Source organism: Dendrobates tinctorius, unplaced genomic scaffold (assembly GCF_039654945.1).
Source record: "Dendrobates tinctorius isolate UK_male_01 unplaced genomic scaffold, ASM3965494v1 ptg000044l, whole genome shotgun sequence".
NCBI lineage: Eukaryota > Metazoa > Chordata > Amphibia > Anura > Dendrobatidae > Dendrobates > Dendrobates tinctorius.
This window is the reverse complement of record NW_027361712.1, coordinates 8,989,232-9,002,126: the sequence shown is the minus strand read 5'-3', so window position 1 is coordinate 9,002,126 and position 12,895 is coordinate 8,989,232. Positions and strand designations below refer to the sequence as shown.

At 47.1% G+C, this 12,895-nt stretch overlaps 1 protein-coding gene across 5 annotated transcripts in view; it reads left to right on the top strand.

The window, feature by feature from the left end:
- SEMA4D (semaphorin 4D) overlaps nt 1-12,895 on the top strand; it is a 143,823-nt gene that overhangs the window by 102,197 nt on the left and 28,731 nt on the right. For all 5 annotated transcript variants that reach the window (XM_073575333.1, XM_073575329.1, XM_073575331.1 and 2 more), the window contains exons 10-12: nt 2,456-2,631; nt 3,309-3,465; nt 11,596-11,818. In XM_073575333.1, coding sequence (XP_073431434.1) covers nt 2,456-2,631; nt 3,309-3,465; nt 11,596-11,818 — 556 coding nt within the window. The remainder of the gene's footprint in view (nt 1-2,455; nt 2,632-3,308; nt 3,466-11,595; nt 11,819-12,895) is intronic.

Genomic DNA, 12,895 nt, shown 5'->3' with positions numbered 1-12,895 from the left:
CTTAACCTTCGCTAGAAGGGTGCTGCAAGCGGTGGTCCCTCCCTAAGGTGTTTCGAATCTCCAAAAATCTCAGGTGGTGCTGTCATGGGTGAAGGGAAAACCACCATGGTTGCTTACCGGTAGCCGGCTTTTCCGGAACCCATGACGGCACCCATATATCCCCCCCCCCCCCCCCCCCCTTTTCACCATATGAGTGTGCACAATTAGTAGGGTGTTTTTTGAGTGTTGCGGTGTTGGATTAAACATGTAACTAACCGGGAAGTCCTCTCAGTGCTCTGTAACCCAACTGAAGTGGGGGAGGGGTGCCGCCCCTTATGTCTCAGTAGGTTCCTGTCCTGGCGGGCGGATCCCTCTCTCAGGTGGTGCTGTCATGGGTTCCGGAAAAACCGGCTACCGGTAAGTAACCATGGTGGTTTCCCATTCATTTCTCACTCCTCTGATATGATCTAGCATACAAGAAGAGAGAGAAATGGGGTCCCCCGAGTCTCCCTAGTACTACCGCCATCCCCGGGCCCTCCTGCTCTGTCCACCGGCCTTTTCCTTGAAGAAAATGACTGACGCAATGTGCCCTCTGAAATCTGCTTGCTGGTATCGGCAACAATAGATTTTTCCTATTTGTTAGGGTCCATCACATTTATGGAAACAATCACAGTGATCAAAATATAAAAATAGTAAGTCAAACCTCCCTTTGTCACCCCCTTAGTTAGGTAAATGTAATAAAAAAAAACAAAAAACTTTTTTCCCCATTCTTTGCAGTTAGGGTTGGGGCTAGGGTTAGGATTGGGGTTGTGTTGAGGTTAGCATTAGGGTGGTGTTACGGTTAGGGTGGGGTTGGGATTAGGGATGTGTAGGGGTTAGGGCTTTGTAAGGGTTGGAGTTAGAATTGGGGGGTTTTCACTGTTTAGGTACATCAGTGGGTCTCCAAACATGACATGGCGCCACCATCGATTCCAGCCAATTTTGGGTTCAAAAACTCAAACAGTGCTCCCTCCCTTCCGAGCCCAGACGTGTGACCAAACAGTGGCTTTCCCCCACATATGTGGGTATTGCTGTACTCAAGAGAAATTGCACAACAAATTTTGTGGTCCATTCTCTACCCTTGTGAAAATAAAAGTTTGGGTTTAAAGTAATTTTTTGTGAAAAAATTAAAATGTTCATTTTTTTTTCCCTTCCACATTGCTTCAGTTCTCGTGAAGCACCTAAAGGATTAATAAACTTCTTGAATGTGGTTTTGAGCACCTTGAGGGGTGCAGTTTTTAGAATGGTGTCACTTTTTGGTATTTTCTGTCATATTGACCACCCAAACTCGCTTCAAATGTGAGGGGGTCCCTAAAAAAAAATGGAATGTAAATTTTGTTGGAAAAATGAGAAATCGCTGGTCAACTTTTTTTTTTTTTCTTTTCTTTTTTCTGTTAATTTTGTATCAAAGTTTAACAAATGGAGATAAAGCTGGATAAACAATTACCTCCAAAGGCATAAGAAATAAAAGAAATTACAATGACAAGGCAATGCGGGGAGCAATAAAGGGAGGAACTCCCTAGGATAATAGAATGCTCAGATGCAAAATATAAACTGGGTCAGTGGATACCTAATCGCTAGTCAACTTTTAACCCATATAGCGTCCTAACAAAAAAAATGTTTCCAAAATTATGCTGTTGTAAAGTAAACATGTGGGAAAAATTATTTATTAACCATTTTGTGTGACACCACTCTCTGATTTAAGGGCACAAAAGTTAAAAGTTGGAAATTTACAACATTTTCAAAATGTGTCAAATTTCTGTTTTGTTTTTTTTTTCCTAAAAAAACGCAAGTCATATTGAAGAAATTTTACCACTAACATGAAGTACAATATGTCATGAAAAAACTGTCTCAGAATCGGTGGGATCCATGACGTGTTTCAGAGCTATGACCTCATAAAGTGACACTGGTCAGAATTGTTAAAATTGGCCTGGTCATATTAAGGCCAAAATTGGCTCGGTCACTAAGGGGTTAAGGCTGGGTTGACATAGCATTTGCCACTTCATTCAGTGGCTCTGTCTGGGCTTATTTCTAAACCACTGGAAAACGGGATTTGGATGTATGCACAGCCTGGTTAATTTACTATAGTAATGCAGACTGAGTCACCGTGTACCGTCGTGCATCATTTTTGGCCTTCTATACCTTAGTAGACTATGGCTTGCTGCCCTCCTCCCATAGGCCGCATTTATTGCTGAAATTTCTACGCTACAGAGCACACTGTGACTGTGTCTGCATTATTATGGTCCTTCAGTGCATTTGCTCAAATGTTAAATGTTAACATATTCCATACCTTCGTGAATGAAATGAATCAGGCAGTTAGTAGTTTCATAGATGTAGGTGCAAATGGTTACAGCATATTCTTCTGTTTGCTTCTGTGACTGCTCAGAGACTTTATATTAAATAGCTATTTCATACTTTCTCCTTTTTCATGTCCTAGAGTGATCAGGGAGGCCTACGAACCTTGCAGAAGAAATGGACCACATTTTTGAAAGCCAGACTGATCTGTCACTCACAAGAAAATAATTTAATTTTCAATGTTGTAAATGATGTGTTTATCCTGAAGTCGCCAACACTAAAAGAACCCGTCATCTATGGAGTGTTCACTTCTGATCTGTAAGTGTAACTGAGAATTCCTAAAACCTTCCTTCCTTCCTTCCTTGACGACATGAAGTACTCAAATTTTCAGATCTGTTGATATGTTATGAATGGTGTTACGACCGGTACTCAATCATGTATTAGTGGTCAATACTGTACAAGTTCATTAAAGTGTATACAATTTTGCAATGCCATCTTATGTCCGTAATTAACATAGTAATAGTAATTAAGGTTGAAGGAAGACTTGAAGTCCATCTAGTTCAACCCATATCCTATCCTAACCTGCCCTAACATGTTGATCCAGAGGAAGGCAAAAAAACCCATGTGGCAAACAGTAAGCTTCATATTGGGGGAAAAAAATTCCTTCCCGACTCCACATACGGCAATCAGACTAGCTCCCTGGATCAACACAATATTAAGGAAACTAGTGTATATACCCTGTAATATTATACTTTTCAAGAAAGGCATCCAGACCCTTCTTAAATTTTATTAGGGAATCACTCATTACAACATCATATGGCAGAGAGTTCCATAGTCTCACTGCTCTTACAGTAAAGAATCTGCATCTGTGAGTATGCTTAAACCTTCTTTCCTCCAGACGTAGAGGATGCCCCCTTGTCCCCATCACAGGTCTAAGAGTAAAAAGATTAGTTTTCTAAAAGCTATACACTTATTTCATATCTTTCTTTTTCCAGAAACAATGTTGGCATCTCAGCAGTATGTTCATACAGTCTATCTGCTGTGGAAGATGTCTTCACTAAAGGAAAGTTCATGCATAGTGCCACTGTGGAACAAGCAAACACTAAGTGGGTGCAGTTTAATGGGGAAATCCCCAGGCCGCGTCCTGGAGCGGTAAGTGACTGTTATACTATCTGAGAATCCTGTGATTATTAGTGATAAATTGTCACACTAGGTCAGACCAATATAAAACCACTGAATGACTTTCATTATCAGGTAGAGGTGCTACCAAAATTGCTTAATCCCTTGTGAACCTGACTGGTTTATTCATATATTTTTATCGCAGTATTCGAAGAGTTATAAAAAATTTTATTTTCCCATTGATCTAACAATACGTTAGGTATTTTTTCTTGCAGCACGAGTTGCATTTTGTAATTGCTCTATTTCAGGGTACATATCGATCAGCTTTCATAATTCTTTTTCTGGAGGGTATGCAAAAAAATCCAGCAATTTTATTTTTTAAATCTATATTTACTGAAAAAAGCAGGTTCCTCGAGGGTCTGAGATGGCCTACCCAAAAGCCCATGCAAAATGTGCGTTGGGCCTGACAGCACTTGACCCTTAGTGGAGACCATGGGTAAGACCTATGTTACATAGCATTTTCCTCACTGATCATGCTCTTTTACAGAGATATACACCCTTTAAACTTGATTTATCTAGTATATAAAGCTCAAGTGTATGTATGTATGTATGTATGTATGTATGTATGTGTGTGTGTATGTCCGGGATTGGCATCCGCACCGTCGCAGCTACAGCCACAAAATTTGGCACAGTCACACGTCTGGACTCCGAGAGCGTCCTAGGCTATGTTGTGAGGCGAAGTTTTAACCCTGCGCGTTCCAATTCACCAAACAATTTTGCCCCTATCTACATAATGGGGAAAAAGTGTGTATCAAGCTCCGCCCTTCATTATGATGTCATAATGGTTGCCATGGCGGTGCTGATTCATCATAGGTTGCAACCCCCGCCGCTCACTATGATGTCATAATGGTTGACTATGGGATGGAGGATGTGTGATGGGTATATGGGCACTGGACTATGGGATGGAGGATATGTAAGACGGGTATATGGGCATGGGACTATGGGATGGCGAATATGTATGATGGGTATATGGGCATGGGACTATGGGATGGAGGATGTGTGATGGGTATATGGGCACTGGACTATGGGATGGCGAATATGTATGATGGGTATATGGGCATGGGACTATGGGATGGAGGATGTGTGATGGGTATATGGGCACTCGACTATGGGATGGCGAATATGTATGATGGGTATATGGGCATGGGACTATGGGATGGAGGATGTGTGATGGGTATATGGGCACTCTACTATGGGATGGAGGATATGTATGATGGTTATATGGGCACAGGACTACGGGATGGAGGATAATTATAATTTGCTATAACTAGCCACAGTTAGTTACTATGCCCGGGCAGCGCCTGGTTCTTCAGCTAGTTGATATATATTTCTCCATTGCTGACTTTTCACTTGTGCCTCCCAATTATGGTTGCTGACTTAGCATTATCTCTATACACGTTTGTATCTGAGGCATCAAGTGGTTATAGCACTAGGGAGAAATATATTGGTTAAGCATAAACCATATGAGCACTGGCACTTTATATAAATTGCTGCTATTCTACTGGTCTTCCCGTCCACTTAAATACTTTGGGTCTTTTTGCTTTACACCTGTATTCCAAACTGTTTACTTTGTCATTATATCTATTAATTTATCATTTCTCTTTCGCCTCATTGGGAGACAGAGAGACCATGGGTGTATGCTGCTGCCACTAGGAGGCTGACACTATGCCAAAAAAAGGTTAGCTCCTCCTCCCAGTGTACACCCCACCAACCGGCAGGAAATTCCTCAGTTTAGCTTAGTGTCAGTAGGAGGTGGACACGGGTCTTTCATTAGACCCATATCTACCTCGATGTGCGTCGTTCCTTTTCAGGTTTCCGGAGGGATACAGTGTGAGAAGTCACAACTGTACTCCCACAAAGAGGCTAGGAGTACGGCGTGTACTGCCACCCCGTATCCTCGTAGCTCTCCGTGCGGACCACAAGCTTGGCACAGGTGCGTGCCCGCAACGGATGGTCCTTGCCCCCCGCCTCCCACCCACTCGCCCACCAGAGCCTGTCGGTCGGACGAGGCGCAGACACGGGAAAGATTACAGACAGCGTTAGATAAAGAAGGTACCTTTATGGAGCAGCGACGCAGGTTCTATACGCTGCCTGCGCCTCCCGACGGTCGCCGCATTTCATCTAACCCCCGGGCGATCCTTGTCCCCCCCCCGCCGGTATTCCTCGGGGGCTTCATCTTAGAGCCCGGTTCAGGCGGCGTCTTAGTGGGTGGCCGCGGCAGCAGTGCGGGACTTCCGCGCCGCCCCGTGCTGACAGGCGGCCGCCATCTCAAATTTAGTCCCCGGTTTCATTTTGGGCCTTCGCGCCCGTCGCGGCCACACTCCCCCGTTCACTCACATAGGCCGGCTGCGCTCCCGCTCATTCCTAGACCCTTCCACCGCCTCTCTTGGCCTGTGGCTGGGTAGGGGGGGCGGTTTCCCTTGGTTCAGGCGGCTAGCTCCGCCTTTCTTGTCCATCCTGAACCGCGCTTTTTCCCTTCACCTCAGGCTGCCGCCATCTTTGCAGCCTATCAGCCGGAGACGGAAAACGGACGTCAGTTACCCACTGCTGGTGCCCTGCAATTTCATGAGCCTGGTACATCGCTTTGGGGACACCAGACCGTGAGTAGTTCTGCAACTGCAGACTGACACACTCCTCTGCCTTTCTGTTCCCCAACCTGCCGGCATTTTTTCAGGGTCTTTCTTTTCTTCATTCATTATGCCTAACTCTAAGGCTGAGCGTGGCCATCCGCCGGCCCCCACGGGCTCTCTAGTCCAGTTCTTCGCATGCGCCTCTTGCAATCGCAAACTTCCCTCAGGTCTGCCTACTCCCCTCTGTCTGGACTGCAGCAATCCCATTCAGCATGACCCTGTCCAGGAACCATCTATTGTGCCACGTGAAAGCGAACCCCCCCCATTCCTGGTTGGGCCTCGTCTCTTTCACAATCTGTGGCAGACCTCACCAGGGTGTCTCAGTCCCTGGTAGCCGTCCTTGATAAGTTGCCCCTGGACACTTCTGCAGGGTCCAGCAGGTCACATGAAGCTCCATCTGAGCCAGCCAGCAAAAGCCCAGACAGGATCTCCGGCCGGTATCCTCTCCTGGCCTCACATCCCCACATAGTTCTATCCAGCAGTCGCCCTCCCGTGCCTCCTCTCCCGAGTCAGGTGAGGTGTTATCGAATGTGTCATCCGAAGAGATCTTAGAGCTGGATTCGGACCAGGACGTGGACATGAAGGTTACGGTACAGAACCTCATTGCTGCGATTAATCACACCTTCGAAATCTCAGACTCCCCTGCGGAATCCTCAGAACAGGAGGTTTCGTTCAGATGGGCAGAAATACCTTCCAGGGTCTTCGCCTCTCACTCTGAGTTTGGCAAGATCCTTACCAGGGAAAGAGAAAATACGACCAGGCGCTTTCAAAGAGGGAAGCGCCTCGGCGTGCTGTACACGTTTGCCAAAGAGCTCACCGACAACTGGTCTGCTTCCCCCTCGGCAGACGCACCCGTGTCCAGACTTTCTAACAACACGGTCCTCCCGATTTCAGGTGTGGCGTCACTAAAGGATTCTAATGATAGAATTATAGAATCTTTAGCAAAGTCAACATTCGAATCGGCAGCAGCAGTGCCAAGCCCAGCCTTCGCTTCATCTTGGGTAGCGAAGGCCATAGCCACTTGGGCAGAGGATCTCCGTAAGGGCATCCTAGATAAGGCCCAACCGGAGCAATTGGCCGATCTGGCCAACCAGATTTCCCATGCAGGGGATTATCTGCTTTCTGCTTCCTTGGATGCCGCGTCGTGCGCTGTTCAGGCGTCAAGAAACGTAGTGGCAATCCGACTTACAATTTGGCTTAAGGCTTGGCAGGCGGACTTGTCTTCTAAAAAGTCTCTTACCAATCTGTCTTTTCAGGGAGCGCGTCTCTTTGGATCCCAGCTGGACCAGATTATTAAGGACACCACTGGAGGCACGAGATCCCTCCTCCCTCAGTCCAAGCCTCACAGACCCCCGCTAAGGCGTCAGTTTCGGCCCTTTCGAGCTTTCCACCGTTTCAATACGACAGAGAACTTCTCTAACCAACAAAGACCGCAAGCACGCCAGGATAGAAAGAAGGTGTCCTTCAGACCCACTCCCTCCTGGCGATCTCACTCCTCCCAGGGCAGACCCTCCAGGTCTAGAGCTGGACGGTCCACATCAGCATGACTGTCAACGAACTCCCGAGGGTCCCTCCCAATTGGGAGGTCGACTCCTTTTCTTCAAGGACGTCTGGCTAGCCTCAGTAGAGGACGCTTGGGTCAGGGAAGTTGTATCTTCAGGATACAAGATAGAGTTCGTTTCTCGTCCCCGGGATCGTTTCTTCGAGTCCCGACCTCCAAAAGACCCTGCCTTAGTTCCGGGGTTCTTTGCGTCCATCGCCTCTCTCCTCAGTTCCGGAGTGATTGTGCTCATTCCCGAATCAGAACGTTTCACAGGGTTTTATTCAAACCTGTTTGTGGTGCCGAAAAAAGGCGGTACAGTTCGCCCCATCTTGGACCTCAAGTTACTCAACAAGAGAGTCCGACTGCGTCATTTCCGAATGGAGTCTCTTCGGTCGGTAATCGCTTCCATGGAGACGCAGGAGTTCATGTGTTCAATAGACATTCAAGATGCCTATCTACATGTTCCCATTTTATCCGGCCATCAGAAATTCCGGCGTTTCGCGATTCGTCAGGAACATTACCAGTTTGTTGCTCTGCCGTTCGATCTCGCCACCGCACCCAGAGTATTTTACAAAGATCATGGCGGCGTTGATGGCCTTATTGAGAATCAGAGGTCTCGTTCTTTTTCCGTACCTCGACGACATTCTGATCAAAGCTCCATCCTTTCATCAAGCTCGCCAAAGTCTTACCATCGTCCTTGACACCCTGTCCAATTTCGGGTGGCACATCAACAAAAAGAAGTCCTTCCTTGTTCCGACCCAACGTCTTGTGTTTCTGGGTCTATTGTTCGACACTCGTCGATCGAGGGTTTTTCTACCACAAGAAAAGATTTGTTCCCTGCAGTGGGATGTACGATCGCTGCAGATCATACGACTTCCATCTCTCCGGACAACAATGAAAGTTCTGGGAAAGATGGTGGCGGCGACAGAGGCGGTTCCCTTTGCCCAATTTCACTCCAGACCTCTCCAACACGCCATCCTGTCTCGGTGGAACAGGTCTGTCCATTTCGTCTTTCATACCGGGTCAAGCAGTCCCTCATTTGGTGGCTGACGTCTCCTCTCATCTCCCTGGGACGGTCATTCCTTCCCATTCACTGGCAGATTGTGACAACGGATGCCAGCCTCCTCGGCTGGGGAGCAGTGTTCCGCAATCACACTGTTCAGGGTCGATGGTCGACTCAGGAGTCAGCCCTGCCGATCAACGTCCTCGAGATACGAGCGATTTATCTGTCTCTCGTTCACTGGGAGAAACACTAATAAGAAAAAATCCATAAAAAATCATTGGAAAGGTAACTCACCAAAACCTGACTGATGCACTAGCAGGATGCAGCAGAATCCCATTGATAAAGGTTGGGGCAGCACAAGTGCATTCCACTGATGAGGACAGCCAGTAACCCATTTGTGGTCTGGCTGCCCAGTGGAAATGCACACAGATGAGGCTTGCATAAGGCATAGGTCACACTGATAAATGTGATGCAAAAGTGTCTGAGCAGCCTATTGATCACGCCCATAGTATTAGCAGGCGGGCTGCTCTGCATTATATATACATGCATCCCACAAAGAACCAAGCCACACATAAAGGGTTCTAGCTGCATCCTGCTAAAAAGTGCAAAAAGATAAATAGATATGGGGTATTGGTTACTATTTTGGCCAAAGCAGATAAGCTCACAACCCAACGTCAAGGGTCCCCAAATATTGTGAGTCCCACTCGTTCACTGGGAGACACTTCTCAGGGGCCTGCCCATCCGGATTCAGACACAATGCCACAGCGGTGGCATATGTCAACCACCAGGGGGGGGACACGGAGTGTCTCAGCCCTGGCAGAAGTGTCCAAGATTCTTCATTGGGCAGAGGTTTCAGTCCCGGCAATATCCGCGGTGCACATTCCCGGCGTGGACAACTGGGCCGCCGATTTTCTCAGTCGTGAGGGTCTTGCGGCGGGAGAGTGGTCCCTACATCCGGAGGTATTTCTCCAGCTTTGCCGTCATTGGGGAACCCCGGACGTAGATCTGCTAGCTTCTTGCCTCAACAGGAAAGTCCCACAGTTTGTATCCAGGGCTCGAGAGCCTCTCGCAGTGGGCGCCGACGCTCTGGCCATTCCTTGGTCGCAGTTCGAGCTCCCCTACCTGTTCCCTCCCCTGCCTCTTCTTCCCAGGCTGTTGAAGAAAATCAAGGCTGAAGGAATTCCAGTCCTCCTCATCGCCCCGAATTGGCCCAGAAGGTCTTGGTTCGCGGACATCGTCAACCTTCTCGCGGACGCCCCCTGGAAGCTTCCAGACAGAGCAGATCTGCTGTCTCAAGGTCCGATTTGCCACCCCAATTCTCGGCCGCTCAATTTAACGGCGTGGCTGTTGAGACCGAGGTTTTGAAACGATCAGGATTTTCCGATCGAGTTATTCATACCATGATCCGAGCCAGGAAGCCATCGTCTTCCAAAATTTATTACCGTACTTGGAAAGCCTATTTCACTTGGTGTGAGACCAATGACATTCCGCCCATGTGTTTTTCGCTCCCTTCTGTTCTGGCGTTCCTTCAAGCGGGGCTGGATGCGGGTCTTGCCCTCAGCTCTTTAAAGGGTCAAGTGTCGGCGCTGTCCATTTTATTTCAGAAGACGTTGGCATCCCGTCCTCAGGTTAAAACCTACCTTCAAGTTGTGGCTCCTCCGTACCGAGCGCCCGTAGATCCATGGGATCTTAATCTGGTTCTCGAGGTTCTGCAAGGTCCTCCCTTTGAACCTCTCAGGGATGTTTCCCTTTTTCTCCTTTCGTGGAAAGTAGCCTTTCTGGTAGCCATCACCTCCATCCGGCGCGTGTCGGAATTGGCGGCTTTCTTGCCGCTCCCCTTTCTTGGTACTCCACCAGGATAAGGTAGTTGTGCGGCCTCCGCCCTCTTTCCTTCCTAAGGTGGTGTCCACTTTCCACCTCAATGAGGATATTGTTCTCCCATCCTTTTGTCCGAGTCCAACTCATCCTCTGGAGCGATCTTTGAACAAGCTGGACTTGGTCAGGGCGATGAAGGTCTACCTAACTAGGACGACTTCTTTGCGGAAGACAGATTCTCTCTTCATCATTCCAGATCGGGCGCGGAAACGTCACCCGGCCTCCAAAGCTACTATTGCTCGCTGGATCAGATCGGCAATTTTGGAGGCCTACCGGGTCAAACATCGAGTGGCCCCTCCGGGAATTAGAGCGCACTCTACCCGGGCAGTGGGTGCCTCCTGGGCGGTACGTCACAGAGCTTCCACGCTGCAGCTTTGCAAAGCTGCAACCTGGTCATCGGTTCACACGTTTGTGAAATTCTACAAGGTCCACACCTGCGCTTCGGCGGACGTCAGCCTAGGTAGCAGGATCCTGCAGGCTGTGGTAGTGAGTCCGCTGGCCTGATGGAAGTTTGTTTTTCCCACCCCAGGGACTGCTTTGGGACATCCCATGGTCTCTGTGTCCCCCCAATGAGGCGAAAGAGAAAACAGGATTTTTGGGTTGCTTACCGTAAAATCTGTTTCTCTGAGCCTTCATTGGGGGACACAGCACCCTCCCATGTTCTACAACGCCTGTTCTTATGATTGTTGGTTGTTTACAGTTGAGTTGTTCTGTTTTCAATCTGTTCTGTTACTTCTCCTACTGCTTTCTCACTAACTGAGGAATTTCCTGCCGGTCGGTGGGGTGTACACTGCGGAGGAGGAGATAACTTTTTTTTGTGCATAGTGTCAGCCTACCTACTGCTGTGTAACAAAGAGAAAACTATAATCTGTTTAGGGAGTTTATTCCAGCATGTATGTTGATTGTTTTACCTTTTTAGCTGGTGTATACAATTTGGCAATTTGTAACATTATTAAGTCTAGTATTTTCTGGACTCATTCTGCATTTACTAATAGATTTTAGATATGTATGAATTACATCTTAAATTATGAGCTTTTACTTTCTTTTTTCAGTGTATAAACAATGAAGCTAAAGTGATGAATTACACTAGCTCACTAAACCTACCAGACAAGACTTTGCAATTTGTGAAAGACCACCCTTTAATGGATGACTCTGTATCTCCTATGGGAAAGAAACCCAAGCTTGTGCATCAGAATGTGATATATACTCAGATAGTGGTAGACATGGTCAAAGCGTTGGACGGTATCACCTATGATGTCATGTTTATTAGCACAGGTAAAATGATTTGCTGTAAATGTTTTTCTTCTACTTTCTATATAAAATTCTATTTGACAGGAACCAAACTTGTCACCTACCAGTAACAAAAGACTATATGGCAAGCCAAAGGATTGTCCAGGGATTATAAATTATTCTAAACCCCCGTGAATGACCAAAAAGTATACATAAAGGAATCGATGCTCACACATGCCTCTCCTTTTGCTGGACCCGTTCCGAAGCTCACCCATTCCGCCTTGGTGTGTGATTTCTTGCCCCGTTGTCGGCACACCATTATTGGCAGGAAATGCCACCTCCGCTTATCACAGACCGAGGCAGGTTACTACTGTGGCCTGTCATTGAATAAGTTGGAGTCGGAGCACATTTCTATTGTCGAGAACAGCACTATAGAATGCAAATACATATAAACTGGATAAACACTATAATGTTTTCTTAATTACTAGAACTGGTAAAGAATTAAAAAAAAAAAAAAAACACCTTCAAAATACACTGCTTTACAGTTCTTAACAAAATCCATAATGGAACCTGTCATCTAAGTCATGCTGTCAAAAGCACTAGGAGCATGAATCCGAGTTTGGCTGCAGCCAGGTATACTGCATTTTAGATGTGAAAAGCTCCAGCATTTCACAGGAAATAAACTGTAAAGATTTCGGCCAGTGACTGTAGTCAAAGACCAGACTTATCCGACTCTACCCCTGGCCTGCTATTCCCAGTGCTGCTAGAGGTAATTGACAGGTGTGTCCCCATGTTCACACATGGCAGAGATAAGTCACATGCAGCAGCATTGGGAAGTGCCAACTAGGGCAGAGACAGACAAGTCTGGTCTTCAGCTAATGTCTCCAGACAGATATTAAAGGGAATCTGTCAATAAGATCAACCCTTCCAAGCCATATCAAGGTGTCAGCTTCCTATGACCTACATGCCCATATACAGTAGACGGCCTAAGTGGGTTGATCCTACTGACAGCCCGCTGCTCCTGCCTCCTGTGACCCGCCTCTCCCATGCTCCCCCGCCGGCTTTCTGGGTCAATGACTTGTGTATAAGCCGAGGGGGGCATTTGCAGCACAAAAAAGTGCT